We start from the raw sequence: 17,234 nt of genomic DNA, 5'->3' as shown, positions 1-17,234 counted from the left end.
CTTCATACCTTTCCTCTTCCTTCAGGCAGAGAGTGGATTAAACCATAACATGCGGGAACTAACACCAGTGCAGGTAAGTTTAGATTATAGAAGCAACTGCCCCTTTCTCTAGCAGGAGAGGGGGGAGAGGTCCCTGACAATAATCAAATTGCTTATATTTGCCATTCTGTCTTTGACTCTCAGATTCATCCCAGCTTGTTTGTCATATAGGGTTACGTTTCCTCCCTCATTCAAGGGGTTACGCTTCCTCCCTCATTCAAAAAAAGCCCAGAAGTCTGATGTTTGATCATGCAGTCCCTGTACTCTGATCAATTCATCAGAGGCACGACTCTCTTCTTCGCCCTTTCGACTAGGAAGAAAATCCAGGTGTGCAAACTCTAGTCAGTTCTACAGACTCATTCAGATTCCTCCCTCCATGTATGAGTCTTCCTAGTGTAAGGGACTGAGGGCTTGTGTATCATGTAGGAATAAATGACAATTTTTAAAAAATTAAATTGTATTTTCTCTAACTATACAAACCTGAGGCCCTTTACACATTAGGCCCACCTCATGCTACCCCTCAGTCTGATACCTGGGCCAAAAGCAATTTGAATGTTTACATTCAGGTGGGCTGGACTCCTACCAACCAAATGGTAGTTTAACTACCTGTCTACCTTGTTTAAATGTCAAGCAGCCATTTTCCAACTTCAGCATAAGTAATTTTTAATGTAAAGGACTGGTTGTTTGTATAGTTAGTAAAAAAGGGATTTTGACGAAGGAAAAATCTATTTCTGGGGGAAGACCTGTGTCACCCAGTGAAAAATCCCTGTAGCTCATTTTTCAAGTATAAATATAACCTAATATATACCAGAGAAAAAGCTTACATGGTATGCTGAAGTTACTACCCTCAGCGCGAGCACCCCGAAGGGTGTCGGTATAAGTAAAGGGGCGAAGTGGTTACTATTCACAGATCCTCTGCCACTTAGAAGATTCCCTCTTCAAAATCCCTCTGCGGTGGGAGCCGTTCCAAGCATCCCCCGCCTCACCCTCCACTCGCAACTACTACTTGTACCCACGCGCTTCCCCATTCCTGGAATATACCTCCAGGCTTAGATTGGCCAAGGGTGGGGAAGAGTAAGGCGAAAGAGAAAAGGGTTGGGTTCACCGGGCGACACAGGTCTTCCCCCAGAAATAGATTTTTCCTTCGTCAAAATCCCTTTTCTGGGTTCGACCTGTGTCTGCCGGTGAAAACATATAAGAGAATTCCATCCAAGCCAAATAGAACAAACCAGTATAAAAATGGAGGTTAATAAAACCTTAGGTTTCAATAAAATGGAATTTAATGACTAAACTTAATGTAGAAAAAAGTATGGCTTAACCTCTTCATTACCGAAAGTTTGTTTGGAGGTAGGTGGGTACCACCATTCAAGTCTACTACACCGCACCGGGTGCATAAAGGTGGTACGCATAGTACCACCAAAACTCCTCCTTTTCAGATAGGGACTTCCAATCATTCTGTAATTTCGGTTTGAAGAGTTTGGAGCAAAAAAAATAAACAGTATGACACGATGCCAGACGTATGATGAACCCCAAAAAATATTATTACTGCTTATAGTAGTGTGTAGGTGACAGATGAACTGCGTCTCAACAAAAAATCACAAAACCAGACAAGCGTAAACATGTAATATCTTCTACCCAAGTATAAAAACAGTTGTATCATCATTTACTGTATTTATTTATTTATTCACTTATTACATTTTACAAATAAAAGATATGAACACCAGATAAATGAAGGGTAAAAATAAACGCCGTTATAGTACTGTATTTATTTATTTATTCACTTATTACATTTTACAAATAAAAGAATATGAACACCAAAACCAGATAAATGAAGGTAAAAATAAAGCCTTATAGTAACTTTGTTTTATATAAAAAACCAAACCAGAGAAAAAGCGAAAAAGCGATTTTTTCTGAGGACAAGAAACTTGAAAAATTAGTTTAGATACCCCTGATGCCCCTAAAGTTGTTTTCTGTGATGAAACTAATCTTAGAAAACGTAGAAAATTACATCGACCAATTTTTGAAAGATATACTATAAAATTTGCGATTTCCATATTTATTGGCGGGGCTTTCGCTTTAGTTTTTGCTCTTTTTTTTGTTATTATGTGCTTATTTACTGTTCTATTTTGATAATACTTTATGTGCATGTTCCAGGTGCGATATACCAACCTTCTGTAAGACCGAATTTCTATTCAAGACTGTAGTTTTCTCACTGACCACCAGTGTCCCTTGTACAAGGGACACTGAGTTTCTCATTTTTTTTCATAAAATCATTTATTTTCCCTGTAGGATGATAAAACTAACAGAGAATATGCGTTATTATAGTGGTAATAATACCTGATAATTTCATTAGCCTGTCTTGATTAGTGTATTTTTGGCAAATATTTTTACGATCGGCACCCCTCCAAACTCGAGTCACTACCGAGAGATTCAGTTCGGCAGCAAACGCAATGTTTACATTCTGCTCACCCACCCGGTAAAGAAGGGGTGTAACTACAACTTAAGAGTAACATATACAAAGACTGGTAATACTAAGGTACACATGGTACGTAAAGTGACCTAGATGAATATGTACAGACTGGACATAAAAGTTATAGGTATATAATGAATAACAGACTAATATATACATAGATTCGAGGACGGGATGGCCAAGGGCCAGCCCGGCCCGGAAGAGGTAGGTTGGCCGGGAATACGAGCGAGTCAGGCAGGAAGGAGAGTATTAGGGAAAAGGAAATAGAAGGGTTAGAAGGAAGTTTCTAAGGTACAATTATTCTGGGGAAACTATACTTCCAGCTGCCACTGTTGGGAATTTAAGGGCCTCTATATTTTTGAGATAGTGGCATTTGAATACTGCTGGAGATTTCCAACCCGTATACTTCTTTAGGTCTTCAAAGTTCATATTTTGAAAATAGTTAATAGAGGTGGCTACTGCCCGGATGTCATGGACGTTTGGGAGTGAATCCGGGTTAGCTTGTTTAATAAAGTAAAGTATTTGCTGCCTAATACCTTTCAGAGAGATTGTTCCACCTTTCTCCCTAATAAACAGAGGGCCTGAAACCTTTCGAGAAGTTCTGGCTAGGAAGGATTTTAATGTATTAACAGGACACAATGATGTGTCTTGCATAAGGGGGAGAATTTTCCAAGGAGTCCACCTGTTCTGTGGGTCCTCGTTTTTAGCCAGAAATTGTCGATCGGGTGATAGCAGGACCTCACCTGATGGGAGGAATTCAATATGACCTGGATTCCCAGAGAGAGCCGAGAGTTCAGATATCCTAGCTCCTGAGGCTAAAGCCATTAAAAATAATGTCTTCCTAAGAAGGGTTAGGTATGGGCACGTCTCATTGTTAGAGTCCGAGGCAAGTCTAAGGATATCATTCAGAAACCAGGAGACCGACTGGGGGCGATCTGCTGGTCTCAAGCGGGCGCATGCTCTAGGAATCGAAGAGAAGTATGCGTCTGATAGGTTAATATTAAAGCCTACCTGGAAAATCTTTCGTAATGCTGATTTTACTGTAGTAATGGTACTGGCAGCTAGACCCTTCTCAAAGAGAGAACTAAAAAAGGAGATGGCCAAATTTGTGGTCATCTTGTGAGCATCTGAGTCCTTCAGAAAGTTAGCTAATTTCTTAACTGCTGAATCGTATTGTCTGGCTGTTGAATCCCTCTTGTCTGATTCAATAAATAGGATATTTAAAGGATCAATGCTTGCATCTTTCTGAGCTGCAAACTTCATGAAATCCATTAAGTTAGGGCACTCAGAATTCTTGAGGAAGCTGACACAGTCTGAGTTTGTACTACCTGCGTCAATTTCGGATGGGGGATCCGTTTGGGCCTGAGATTCAGTTCTAGAAGAAGTGGATACCAGTTGTTCTTTGGCCAGTCGGGTACTACTAGGGCTATTTGGCCTGTGAAGGTTCTCAGTTTGTGTAAGACCTTCATCAGAAGATTCACTGGTGGAAATAGGTAGATTTTCTGCCAGTTGTTCCGTTCTACGGACATCGCGTCTGTGGCGAATGCTAGTGGGTCTAGATTGAGAGCCACGTAGCAGGGTAGTTTGTGATTGGCTTCCGTGGCAAAATCGTCTACTTGAAGGCCCGGGATTTGATTGCCGATCCACCGGAAGGAATCTATGTCCAGTGACCACTCCGACTCCAACGGAGTTATCCTGGACAGTGAATCTGCAACGACATTCCTGACTCCTGCTAGGTGAACTGCAGATAGGTGTCATTGGTTCTTTTCTGCCAGTAAGAAAATTGCCAGAAGAACGTGATTCAACTTGCTTGACCAGGAGCCTCCTCTGTTTATGCAGTGGACTACTACTAGACTGTCCGAGACCAGTCTTATATGATTCTTCTTGGCCGGAGACAGACGTTTCAGGGTCAAGAACACTCCCATTGCCTCCAGGACATTGATATGAAACTGGCGGAATGTCACCGACCATGTTCCTTGTACCTTTCTGTGGTGAGAATATCCTCCCCATCCACTTAGGGATGCATCCGTGTGGATAGTTAAAGACGGGGGAGGGAACTGAAGAGGTACTGACTTGGACAGGTTCCGGTGATCCGTCCAAGGACAGAGCCTCTTCGTCAGAATAGGCGGAATCGCCAAAGACCTGTCTCTGAGTCTGGTATTGGCTCTTGATCTCCAGACCCGATTGATATCCTTCAACCTGACCTTTAGCAGGATGTCTGTCACAGACGCAAACTGTAGAGAACCTAGAATCCTTTCTTGGGCTCGGCGAGAAGCTTTCTTGTTCTTTAGGAAACACTTCATTGCTTTTGCGATCTCTTTTGCCTTCTTGGTTGGAAGAGATAGCTCGTGTCTGTTCAGGTCCCATTGGATTCCCAGCCACTGAAAACGAGACGCTGGGGTGAGCCTGGATTTCTCCCTGTTTATCTGGAATCCCAGTGATTTCAGAAACTGTATCACCTTGTATGTTGATCTGCGGCATTCCTCGACACTGGTTGCCCAAATGAGCCAGTCGTCTAGGTAAGCTACCAACAGAATGCCTTTCTTTCTGAGAACTTGTTCTACCGTCTCTCCTAATTTGGTAAATATTCTGGGCGCAATGTTGAGCCCGAACGGCATGGCTCTGAATGAGTAAGCCTGTTTCCCTAGTTTGAACCCTAGGTACGGGGAGAAGTTCCTTGCTACCGGGACGTGATAGTAGGCATCTGTAAGATCGATAGAGGTGGTGACGGCCCCACGGGGAAGTAAGGTCCGAACCTGTGAGGTAGTCAGCATGCGGAATTTGTCTCAGCAAACGTATAAGTTGAGACGGGATTAGTCCAGAATCACTCTTCTTTTGGCTGAGTCCTTCTTGGGGACACTGAACAGACGTCCCTGAAATTTTATGCGCCCCACTTTCTTTATTGCTTTCTTCTGGAGGAGGTCCTTGGCATAATCCATCAGGTCCACCGTAGGCTTTTGATAAAAGGTGACTGGTGGAGGAGGCCCTTTCACCCAACTCCACCCTAAGCCTTTCGAGATTATGCTGTGGGCCCATGGACTGAAGGTCCAATGGTCCCGGAAAAACTACAGCCTCCCTCCTACCTGCGGACCCTCACTGGTTGGGTGCAGGTCTGGAGCCTCTGCCTCCACGGAAGCCTCTTCCTCTTGCTCCGCCACATATTTGTGGGCCACCCCTGGCTCGACTACTTCCGGCATGCCTACTATAGGAGTGAAAGAGATCTCTCACTTCATAGGTAGGATTAAAGACCGGAGAAGTCACTATAGCCAAAGAGGTAGACGGCTGTGGGGCTGAAGGAGCTGGCACTAACACAAACTGCTGTTGGGGTTGTGCTTTCGAGGTGGAAGGTTTACCGACCTGGGAAACTGGCACTGCTTGAACTAATGCTTGTGGCCTAGAGCCCTGGTAAGGGTTATATCTTCTTGCCTTCTTCTTGGATTTTGATTGGTGTCCGGACCCTTCGAACTGTTGTTTGAAGGGGAGACCCCATCGAACCTGGGGAAAAGGTTTTCTCCCCAGATTGAAGACCTGATTAGCCTATTGGGCTCATGTTTTATGGAGGCACCCGCTAAGACGTGCTTCCTACAAGCGCGTCTGGCCACAGCAAAATCGTAGAGGTCTGACTGGAACGTTTGTAAAAGCGCCTTAGTCAGAACCCTAAACACTTGCTCCTCATTGTAGGTGGAAGCTACCAACTCCGCCGCAGTGACAGAGTTGATAGACCTTGCCAGTCTTGTCTGCCTCGAACTCCGTTTTCACTAGGTGATCCGGAATCCTAGGCAATCTCTCGGAAAAGAGGTCGGAAGCGCATTCCGGGTCGAGTTTACCTGTGGTAAACGTCGCCGGAGCGTCCTTCCAAAGGTCCGGTCCAGTTGGAAAGAGAAGGGAGGTAGCCTCCGTCTCTCTCAATACCGGCAGCGGCTTGTCCTCTGCCGCAGCTTGAAGAGTTAGTTCCGCCACCTTAGATGTGCATGGTGATGGAACTCCGTCCGGGGTCACAAACATAGTGAAGGAGCCTTTATGTGGCGTTAACTTCGTGTTAACGCAACCCCATTCGGACAAGGTACGGACCCAAATATTGTGAGCCTGCTCTCTCGGGAAGATAACGGTCTCCTTGGGGACTTTATCTACCCAAACCAGAGCATGTTGGGCCAGTCTCACAAACCCAGGGAATGGGAATTGGAGACCTGGAGGAAACATCTCGAAATCCTCAATAGGCCGGGTACCACATCCTTCGATGGTAAGTTTACCCTCCAAGAACGGGGCATGGAGAGCTAGCCTCCAAGGATTCTCCTTATCAAAAGGAGGAAGCTTGGAGGCGTCCGGTACCATCATAGATAGTGCCAGAGTCCCGGAGTGAAGGAGGCCGGAGATCATATCCTCCAAAGGCTTTATCCTCTCGGTCAGAGACGTAAACGCCTGACCGGAGGCTTCCGGGACCGAGGCGAGACGCATTGCCTCAAGCCTTTGGTCTATGACTCCACTAACCCTTGATAACAGATCGACACCAGACTCCGCCGCACTAGGGACGGTGGACTGTAAACCTATTTCCGCACCTGGGGAAGGGTTTAGGGCAGCAGGCAATTGAGCGGAGGTCGACAGCTGTGGAGCCGAGGACCACTCTGTCGCCGCTGGCAGAGCTGGCTTTGTGCCTTTCTTTAAGGTCTTAGTTTTGAAGGTTTTTACTTTGGGAGCGACAGAAAGTGCTCCCGCAGCAGGAGGGGTAGGCTTAGAGAAGCCCAGGAAGGAGGAGGAAGAAGAAGGAGTAGGGCTAAGTAACAAACTCGCATCGCCTACCTCCCCACCTACCTGCTCTTCCGTGAGCGTGGGCTCTATGTTTATGTTGATGGCTGCCACGTTGTCCATCAGGTCCTGGTCATTGGTGGCCGGCATGGTTGCCAAACGGATAGCTTCAACGAGCGGTTCAGCTAACTCCACTGGCACTGCTGTGGTGGCTGTGGCCCCCTGGAAAAGGAGAGCACAAAGTCCTGCGTCGAGTACATACGGCTGTCCTTTAGGAGCGTTCTTGCCAAAGCCGGCCACCCACTTCCTCAGGTTGGTCCTCGCTTCGTGGCGGACCACTGGATCGGCCTGTTAGGGAGGAACCGTATTAGTACAATGTTTGGAACAAAACCTAATATAACATCTTATGAGATATTATGACATAAGTTAAACACACCATCTCGTAACACACCGTACACGCGTCGGGGTGCCTGACCATGTAGCTCTCCAGTTGTACGGCACAGTTTGTGTTGGAGCGGCAAACTACATGGCCATACGGCTTGCCTAGGGAGGCAGGACACCCCTCTGCCTAGCAATGGACCATCTGTTGCAAAATATCGTAGGTCCTGTGTGCTGAAAATTCGCACGCGTTCCGGTGATGCACCTAAAATGGCGGCTCAGCCAACGGCAACTCCAATACTATTATGAAGGGCCAAAGGCAAATATGGGGGATATACCAACATAAAATTAAAAACACATAATTTGGGGTACTCAACTTAGGTGTAGAAGTGACATCAGACGAAGCCATGATGCGAAATAGGTAAGAGTTGATGAAAAATCCTGGAGCGAAAAAGATGTGCAGCACACACAAGACCGCTAATTAAAGGAATGGGGAAGCATGTGGGTACTAGTAGTAGTTGCGAGTGGAGGGTGAGGCGGGGGATGCTTGGAACGGCTCCCACCGCAGAGGGATTTTGAAGAGGGAATCTTCTAAGTGGCAGAGGATCTGTGAATAGTAACCACTTCGCCCCTTCGGGGTGCTCGTGCTGAGGGTAGTAACTTCAGCATACCATGTAAGCTTTTTCTCTGGTTTATATTAGGTTATATTTATACTTGAAAAATGAGCTACAGGGATTTTTCACTGGGCGACACAGGTCGAAACCAGAAATACAATTTACTTTTAAAAAACGGTATTTTTCCTAATGAAAATAGTCTTTTCTACCTTAAAATGTAAATGTAATTTGTATAAGAAAAAAAAGCCATTCTTCTTAACCCTTTAACGCCGACTGGACATATTTTACGTCAACATTTTTTGTCTCTCGGGTGCCGACTGGACGTATTTTACGTCGACATACAAAAATTTTTTTTAAATTCGCGGAAAAATACTTATAGGCCTACCTAGCCGAAAACGTTTGAATCACGCGCCTTGGGGGATGCTGGGAGTTCACGGATCAAAGTGTTGTTTTGTTTACAATCGTTATGCAGGCGCGCAAGCGCGAATTTCTTTCTTGCTGCACTAAAAAGTATCGGTGACACATCTCAGAAATTATTTCGTCACTTTGACATAATTTTTGTACCATTTTAAATTAGCCGTTACATGGAGTATTATATATGAAAATGTGCGCATTTTTATGTAGAATACAACAAAAAATACTCATGATTGTAGCTTTTATCAGTTGTGAGATATTTTCATATAAATAACGATAAGTGCCAAAATTTCAACCTTCGGTCAACTTTACTGAAATGGTCGAAAAACGCAATTGTAAGCTAACACTCTTATATTTTGGTAATATTCAATCATTTACCTTCATTTTGCAACAAATTGGAAGTCTCTACCACAATATTTCGATTTATGGTGAATTTATGAAAAAACGTTTTCCTTACGTCCGCCCGGTAACTCTTCCGAAAAAAATCATATGTGCAATTGTGGTAATGTTTGCACCATTTTAGATTAGCCGTTACATAAAGTTTTATATATGGAAATGTGTGCAATTTCATGCACAATACAACTAAAAGCAACCCATGGTTGTAGCTTTTATCAGTTTTGAAATATTTTCATATAAAAAATGATAAGTGACACATTTTCAACCTTCGGTCAATTTTGACTATACCAAAATGGTCGAAAAACGCAATTGTAAGCTAAAACTCTTATATTCTAGTAATATTCAATCATTTACCTTCATTTTGCAACAAATTGGAAGTCTCTAGCACAATATTTCGATTTATGGTGAATTTATGAATAAAATAACATTTTCCTTACGTCTGCGCGGTAACTCTTGCGAAAAAATCATACGTGCGATTGTGGTAATGTTTGCACCATTTTAAATTAGCCGTTACATAAAGTTTTATATATGAAAATGTGCGCGATTTCATGTAGAATACAACCAAAAATAATTGAAGGTTGCAGCTCTTCTCATTTTCGAAATATTTGCATATAAATCACGATATATAGAAAAAAAACCACGTTCGGTCAACTTTGACTCTACCGAAATGGTCGAAAAACGCAATTGTAAGCTAAAAATCTTACAGTCTAGTAATATACAGTCATTTACCTTCATCTTGAAACAAATTCGAAGTCTCTAGCACAATATGTAGAATTATGGTGAATTTAAAAATAACTTTCCTTCCCTCCGCGTGCAGATTCTCCCCTGCAAATCTCCAAAATGCGTACTTCGCATTCTCGGAATATTTGCTCCATTTCATATTAGGCATTTCATAGAGTTTTATATATGAAAATGTGTGCAATTTCATGTAGAATAAAACGGAAAATATTTGAATGTTGTAGCTTTTCTAATTTCCGAAATAATTGCATATAAAAAAATATATAAAAAAATTCGACATTCGGTCAACTTTTAACTCGTCAGATTTGGTCGAAAACTGCAATTGTAAGCTAATACTCTTACAGTATAGTAATATTCAATCATTTTTCTTCATTTTGAAACAAATTGGATGTCTCTAGGACAATATTTAGATTTATGGTGAATTTTTGAAAAAAATATTTGTTTACGCAGCGCGTTACGAATTCATGCATCATTTTGTGATAATATTTTCTCTGTGTTGCTTTTATCGTTTTACAATGTGTTATATACCAAAATGATCGCAATTTAGTGTACATTACAACGAAAAAAAATTAACTTGTTACCTTTAACTGTTTTGCGCATAGTGAGATTTGAATACAATTATATATGAAATTTTGTTTTCGCGCTATCGTATATCGCATTATTTATATATGATAATGATAATTTTTTTCGTTTCTGATGGTTGCATACTAAACTTCAGGCAATGACAAAATAAGGAGCCAAAAATGAACTCTTAATCTTGAAAACTAAGCCCGCTGTGATTTAAAAAAAAAACAAAAAAAAAAAAAAAAAAAATTCCGCTTCTGCGCTCACTCCGAGACCCCCTCGGCACATGGAAGACGATTTTTAATATACCCCTTCGGCGTTTAAGGGCTTAATAGATTTATAATACTCCCAATTCATGAAGGAAAGATAATGTTCATTTGATTGTCAAAATTAGAGTAAGTCATGAATTTGTGGTAAAGGTAGAAAGTGGTGGTTGAATTGTCGACCAACTTTGGCCTGAATAAATTTGTTGATTCCAAACAGCATCCATTGTTGCTTTTTTATATCTTTTGGGACAAATTCTGTCCCAATGACCATTGCATTTTGATATTTTTTGTTTTCCCAGAGGATGCTTATTTCAGAGTTGAGAAAAGCACTCACTATTGTAAAACATGAAATTGTTTTGAATATCTCATTCTAGTTGTTATGAATGGTGCTATTCAGAATATATTTTTCTGATGTTTTTTTTTTCATTTCATTTCAGAGTATTACAACAGGAAAATTTAATCAGCTCCTAACAAGGATTGAGTATTGTACATAGAACATCCTGAAAATGGAAGCTGAAAAATTGTCATCATTGTTGTTAATCAAAGAGGAAAAGAATTTGGAGGAGGGCCTTATTGAAAACACAGGTGAAGGCTCTTCATTTGCAGACCCCTTCTTAGAAGTCAAGGCAGAACCAGAATTTTTTGACCATGGTGAATTTGATGTTAATTGTTCATCCCAATCTGTTAAGTATGAGGAGGGCATCTCTCCAAGCTGTGATGATGAAAGCGTAAAGAAAATCTGTATTGCAGAAGAAAGTAGACATTTTGGCATTAGAGATGCTTTTTCAAAAAGAGAGAAATCCCACATGAGAACCCATAGAGAGAAACCACATACTTGTTCTATATGTCAAAAAAGTTTTTCTCATTCAGTTAATCTCAAAAAACACATGAGAACTCATACAGGAGAGAAACCACATACTTGTTCTATATGTCAAAGAAGTTTTTCTCAAGTAGGTAATCTCAAAAGACACATGAGAACTCATACAGGAGAGAAACCACATACTTGTTCTATATGTCAAAGAAGTTTTTCTCAGTCAAGTGATCTCAGAAAACACATGAGAAGTCATATGGGAGAGAAACCATATAGCTGTTCTATATGTCAAAGACGTTTTGCTGGATCACATGGTCTTAAATATCACATGAGAATCCATATGGGAGAGAAACCATATACTTGCTTAACATGTCAAAGAAGTTTTTCTCAATCAGCTAATCTCAAAACCCACATGAAAACTCATACAGGAGAGAAACCATATACTTGTTCTACATGTCTAAGAAGTTTTTCTAAATCAAGTGATCTCAAAAAACACATGAGAACTCATACAGGAGAGAAACCATATTCTTGCACTGTATGTCAAAGAAGTTTTTCCCACTTAAGTAATCTCAAAAGTCACATGAGAACTCATACAGGAGAACAACCATATAATTGTTCTATATGTCAAAGAAGTTTTTCTCAATCAAATGTTCTCAAAAACCACATGAGAACTCATACAGGAGAAAAACCATATAATTGTTCTATATGTCAAAGAAGTTTTTCTCGGTTAGGTACTCTCAAAACTCACATGAGAACTCATACATGAGAACCTTTCACTTTGTTTATCAGAGGTTTTGAGGTTTTTCTCATCAAAGTAATTTCAAAAGATTCACACAAGGCAGAAACTGTATACTTGATCTCTGTCCAAGTTGTCGTTATTATGTGCATTTATTTAACTCAACTTCTGCATCTGTCTGGCCTCAAATCTTGTAACTCGGTTTTCAACCTGTGCCATTCATCCAGTGGACTTGAAATTTTGGATGTATATTCAATCCCGGTGACAATACAGTGGATCCCCAGTATTCGCAGGTGTGTACTAGACCCCTGCCTATGTTGTCAGTTCAAACACAAGAAAAACCTTCTAAAAATGCCTATACCTGAATATTTTAATATTTTTATCGCAAAAAGTGCATTTAGTCTTGTAATTGATGTGGAAAGACAGTATCTAGTGAATATTTCTCAGTGAAAAATACGTGAATAGGCGAATTTCCTGCAAATAATGAGTAGATATAGTCCAAAGAAAAATCCATGAATTCAGGGGCTTGGTTGTACAACCTTATATATGAGTAGGTCTTCAGTGACCACTAGTGACTCTACAGTGACCTCTAGTGACCCTACAGTGACCTCTACCAGTATCTCAGGATTTGTATGAAAAAATAAGTTTTTGAAACACACAACGATTTTCTAATAATTAATCATGTCTAAAACAATAAAAGTATGGGCCCCAAACATGGAAGGAAATGCTAAAAAAATATATATATTTATTTTTGTTATTGTAGTCGCTGTCTCATCCTCGTGTACTGCCCTTTCCATGGTCTATCCAGAGCTCTTCTGTTAACTGGTTTTGAGGCCGGGTATTGTGCCGTAATGATAACCATTATGACGTGATAGAGTAAAATGGACTCAGAATCAGAGGGCACTTTTTATTATCATCAGCGAACAATAATACCCAGTTTACCTATGTCAAAACTGCAAGAAGAAGAAGTGGTCATTCGCATATGCATCTTCATATTGTTTACATACGACCAATATCCGACCAAGCCATCATTCCCTTTTTGGTTGCCCAAGTAACCAGGGCTCAGAGAAGTCCGTTCTACAGTTATTGATTCAGCTAAGTGTATAATTTTAAGTTCCAGTTAAGAATTTTTAGTTTAGACTATGGAGCAATGATTTAATGTGTGTGAAAATCCACAATCGGCTATATTTCACCAGCACACGTTGGCACTTCTTGCATTTTGTAATCATTAGCTATTTGTAGGAGTGAAAATTGTTTTGGAGAATTTATTATTCTATTTAGAAATGTTATCTAAAGAAATGTTCCACAATTATTATTAAATAGATATAGATAATCCTTTCAGACAGGGCCATTTCTAGCTATGTGGGGGCCCTAGATAGATAGGTAGGTAGGTACTTCATTCATCCATGAGGGGTTTGTCAAATTGTGATGAAGCAAATCCTAGCCCTTTAGTTGGTTTACTAAGATGCAAGAAACTATTACACTTCACATTTATTTATTTCACATCTGTTTCAAAGTGCAAAGATAATAAAAAAAAACGCTTAAAACAATACTTAATTAACATCACAGTTACACTTAGCAGAGAAACAACTAATAATTCATATTATTCACAGTAATAATGTATTGTCCTCAAAATGTCTGCTTCCTGGCTTTTTTACTCGCAAACTAATGAATGATGTCCTTATATGACACCTGCTTGCCAACCTCATGGTTGATGATGATTATTGCAAGACCAGTGGGTCGATTCTGTCCCATGGAAGACCTTAGATAGGTCTTGATAAGCTTCAGCTTTGAGAAGCTTCTCTCTGCTGAGGCCGCCATTGTCACAGGCAGAGTGTAGGCGATTCTCAGGGCAACCCACAAATATGGATACAATTCCTCCAAATTTTTTGTGTGGATAAAGGTGAGGAGCTCAAGAGTAGTTATGTCATCTGAGGGTAAGCTTGGCAAGTTTTTTACTTCCATTGCCAGTTCCTTTCCATCAATATTACTTTCATTTCCAGCGCCTAATGTCATGCAGAGGTTGTCACACTGGTTGCTCAGTGCCTAATCATCCAGTTTTTGGAAACTGAGCAGCACTCCAAATCTGTCTCTCACTTCACCCAGTGTTTCAAACCTATCAGTTAAAGATTCAATCTTTGTCAACAACAACATTAAAGAATATTGCTTTTAGCCTCTTCATGGCATCTGCAATGGGCTCATCTGGGGCTTCATAAGCAAAGTGCTTTTTTTGCTTTTTAAACTTTTCTCTTTGACTACAACCTCTACATTCATTTCCTCATACATGTCTGAGCTGAAGCAAAGCCAGTTCTTATCTAGTTAGTCAGAGATGTTTTTGCTTTAGTGAGGAGGTCAACAGCCACATCAAGCTGCATTATGGGAGACTGCAGGAGTGCTGACATGGTTCACATTGTGTAGAATGTCATACCATACGACTGTGCAAATGATAAATAGGTATGACCTCACCTCTTCTGCTAAAGTTTGGGCTTCAACCTTGGTCAGAGGAACTGTCACTTCCCTGATCTTCAGCAAAGCTTCCCTTATATTAGAGGCCTGGTACCACACAGCCTCTATGCTGTTAATACGGCTCTCCCACCTTGTGTCACTCCAAGTCTTGAGTGGAACAGAGACATGTTCCCTTAGGATTGCAGAAATAGCTGATGGCATCTGTTGAAGCTGTTCTGCATCAGATACCACCAAGTTTAGGGAATGTGCCCCATGTGGAACATAAAGTGACAATACACACAGATGTCTCGTTGACAGGTTGGGAGGATTGTCAGGTGGCAGGCAGGTGTTCAGCTACTCTGACGAATTGTCGTATCAGTTTCTTGTAGCTGATGGCTGTCTTTTTGTCTCACTGTCAAAAAAGAAAAAAAAACTGAAAACTCCAGAAGAGAGACATTTGGTTGGTTCTAGACAACATGACTGCAGTGTCCTACATGAAGAGGTCAGGATGATATTCACCTCCTCTCAATATAATAATGCTAGCTAGCCATCCTTCAAACAGGTGATACCTGTCTACAACTTACCTTGTGGGGTCCTTCAGTGTAATAGTAGACAAATGGAAGTGGACCTGTTTGCCACATATGAGAATCATAAACTACCAAACAACAGCAAGAGATGCCATCCTACAAGTTGTGAACAAATGGAGGAGGATATTCCCTTTTCAACCATTGTTCCAAATTTTGAAGGTGTGGAGCAAACTCCTGACCTACCATGGAACAACTTACTTAATAGTCCCAAATTGGCCAAACCGGCATTGATTCCTACTACAATGACCACAGACAAAGAAATAGATTCCAAACTGTCCACTGTTGTATACCAGTCAGTAGGAGGGAAGTCATTTAAGGATGCTCCTTTCAAAACCAAGACCTTCACGGGTTGATTTTCTTATATATTAGCTCTACCATGAAACTTATTCACCCAACATTGCTAGGTATCAATGGCAAAAGTTACAGACTTCATTTATCTGGGAATACTAGTATGGGTGGAAGATATAGTTACATTATATCCATACTGAGAGCCCAGTCAAATATTCTAGGGAAACAATCTAAAAATGTCTTATCCCTTTTGAAGACAAATACCTTGCAGTTACATCAGTCATGGAATACAAGGCAGCATTAACAGAACCATTGTTTTATGATTTCATGATTTGACTCTAGTATATAAGTCGTCACTTCCCTTCTGCAGTCATTTGCCCTACAAAGATCCGCTCTAGAAAGGTTCCAATCACATGGTCCCTGGACAGGGTCCTTAGACTTAGATCAGCCCCTCAGCTAAGTGGACCTGATACAACCCCAACTCACAAGTTTCTTGTTCTTTGCTACCAAACCTAAAGGTATTTGGAATAAACATTGGGGTCTTGAAACTAGTGGCTTGACCCTGGACCAAATTTTGGGTTGTCTGGATTAAAATTCAAGAGCTTTTCATCATTGTTACTTTCTTTCTAAAGCTCCTTTAGGACTAGACAGCCACTACTCTATCAAAAAACAGGTTTTGACGTAGGAAAAACCAATTTTTGACGGTCGCTGTCGAGCCCTGAAAACCCTCCCACTTCCCTGGTGAAAAGAAATGGGATTTGGGTAAGGGATCATCCTGCATTGACCAAGAGAAAGGAATGGTGGCTTGGTCGGATTTTGGTTGTATTTAAACAATATGACAGTGTATATTGCATAATCAGTCCTTCTTTCAGTTTAAAGTGGGTATTAACATTTACCGAGGATAACAGAAAGTGCTCTTTTATCCTGAGTCCATTTATACTTTATCACAAGTTATAAATACCCGACCACAAGACCAGTTAAGAGAATTCTTTGACATTAGTCTGGTCACCATGGAGCTCTGGATAGACCATGGAAAGGGTAATCATTGAGGGCTCAACAGCAACCACCAAAAATAGGTTTTTCCTATATCAAAACCTGTTTTTTTTATTTCTTGTAGCATTTCCTTCCATGTTTGGGCTCACGCTTTTATTTTTGTAGACATGATTAAACCCTCTTAAGCCGGAGCCCTAAAAATCAACGTCTCCCGTATGCCGGGCCTGGTTTGGAGTGAGCGCGGAAGTGGAAAAAATAATTTTTTCAAAAAATTACAGCGCGCGTACTTTTTGAAGATTAGAGTTCATTTTTGGCTCCTCTTTTTTTGTCATTGCCTGAAGTTTAGAATGCAACCATCAGAAATGAAAAATAATATCATTATCATATGTAAATAATGCGATATATAGTAGCGAAAAAAAAAAAATTCATACATAATTGTATTCAAATCACGCTGTGCAGAAAACGGTCAAAGCTAACCAGTTACGTTTTTTTGCGTTGTATTGTAACACTAAATTGCGATCATTTTGATATATAATACATTGTAAAACAATAAAAGTAACACCGGAAAAATATTATCACAAAATGATGTACGAATTCGTAACGCGCGGACGCAAAAAAATATTTTTTCAAAAAATTCACCGTAATTCTAAATAATGTTCTTTAGAGACTTCCAATTTGTTTCGAAATTAAGACAAATGATTGAATATTACGATACTGTAAGAGTTTTAGATTAGAATTGCAGATTTCGACCA

The 17,234-nt window shown here is 40.7% G+C and overlaps 1 protein-coding gene across 3 annotated transcripts in view; it reads left to right on the top strand.

The window, feature by feature from the left end:
- LOC135214505 (zinc finger protein 239-like) overlaps positions 1 to 16,651 on the top strand; it is a 427,341-nt gene extending 410,690 nt beyond the window's left edge. For all 3 annotated transcript variants that reach the window (XM_064248871.1, XM_064248873.1, XM_064248874.1), the window contains exon 2: positions 11,060 to 16,651. In XM_064248871.1, the coding sequence (XP_064104941.1) occupies positions 11,129 to 12,199 (1,071 nt within the window). In that variant the 5' untranslated portion in view covers positions 11,060 to 11,128 and the 3' untranslated portion in view covers positions 12,200 to 16,651. The remainder of the gene's footprint in view (positions 1 to 11,059) is intronic.
- The last annotated feature ends 583 nt before the right edge of the window (positions 16,652 to 17,234 follow it).

Source organism: Macrobrachium nipponense, chromosome 45 (genome assembly GCF_015104395.2).
Source record: "Macrobrachium nipponense isolate FS-2020 chromosome 45, ASM1510439v2, whole genome shotgun sequence".
In the NCBI taxonomy this organism is placed as follows: Eukaryota; Metazoa; Arthropoda; class Malacostraca; order Decapoda; family Palaemonidae; genus Macrobrachium; species Macrobrachium nipponense.
This window is presented reverse-complemented; position numbering and strand designations above follow the sequence as displayed.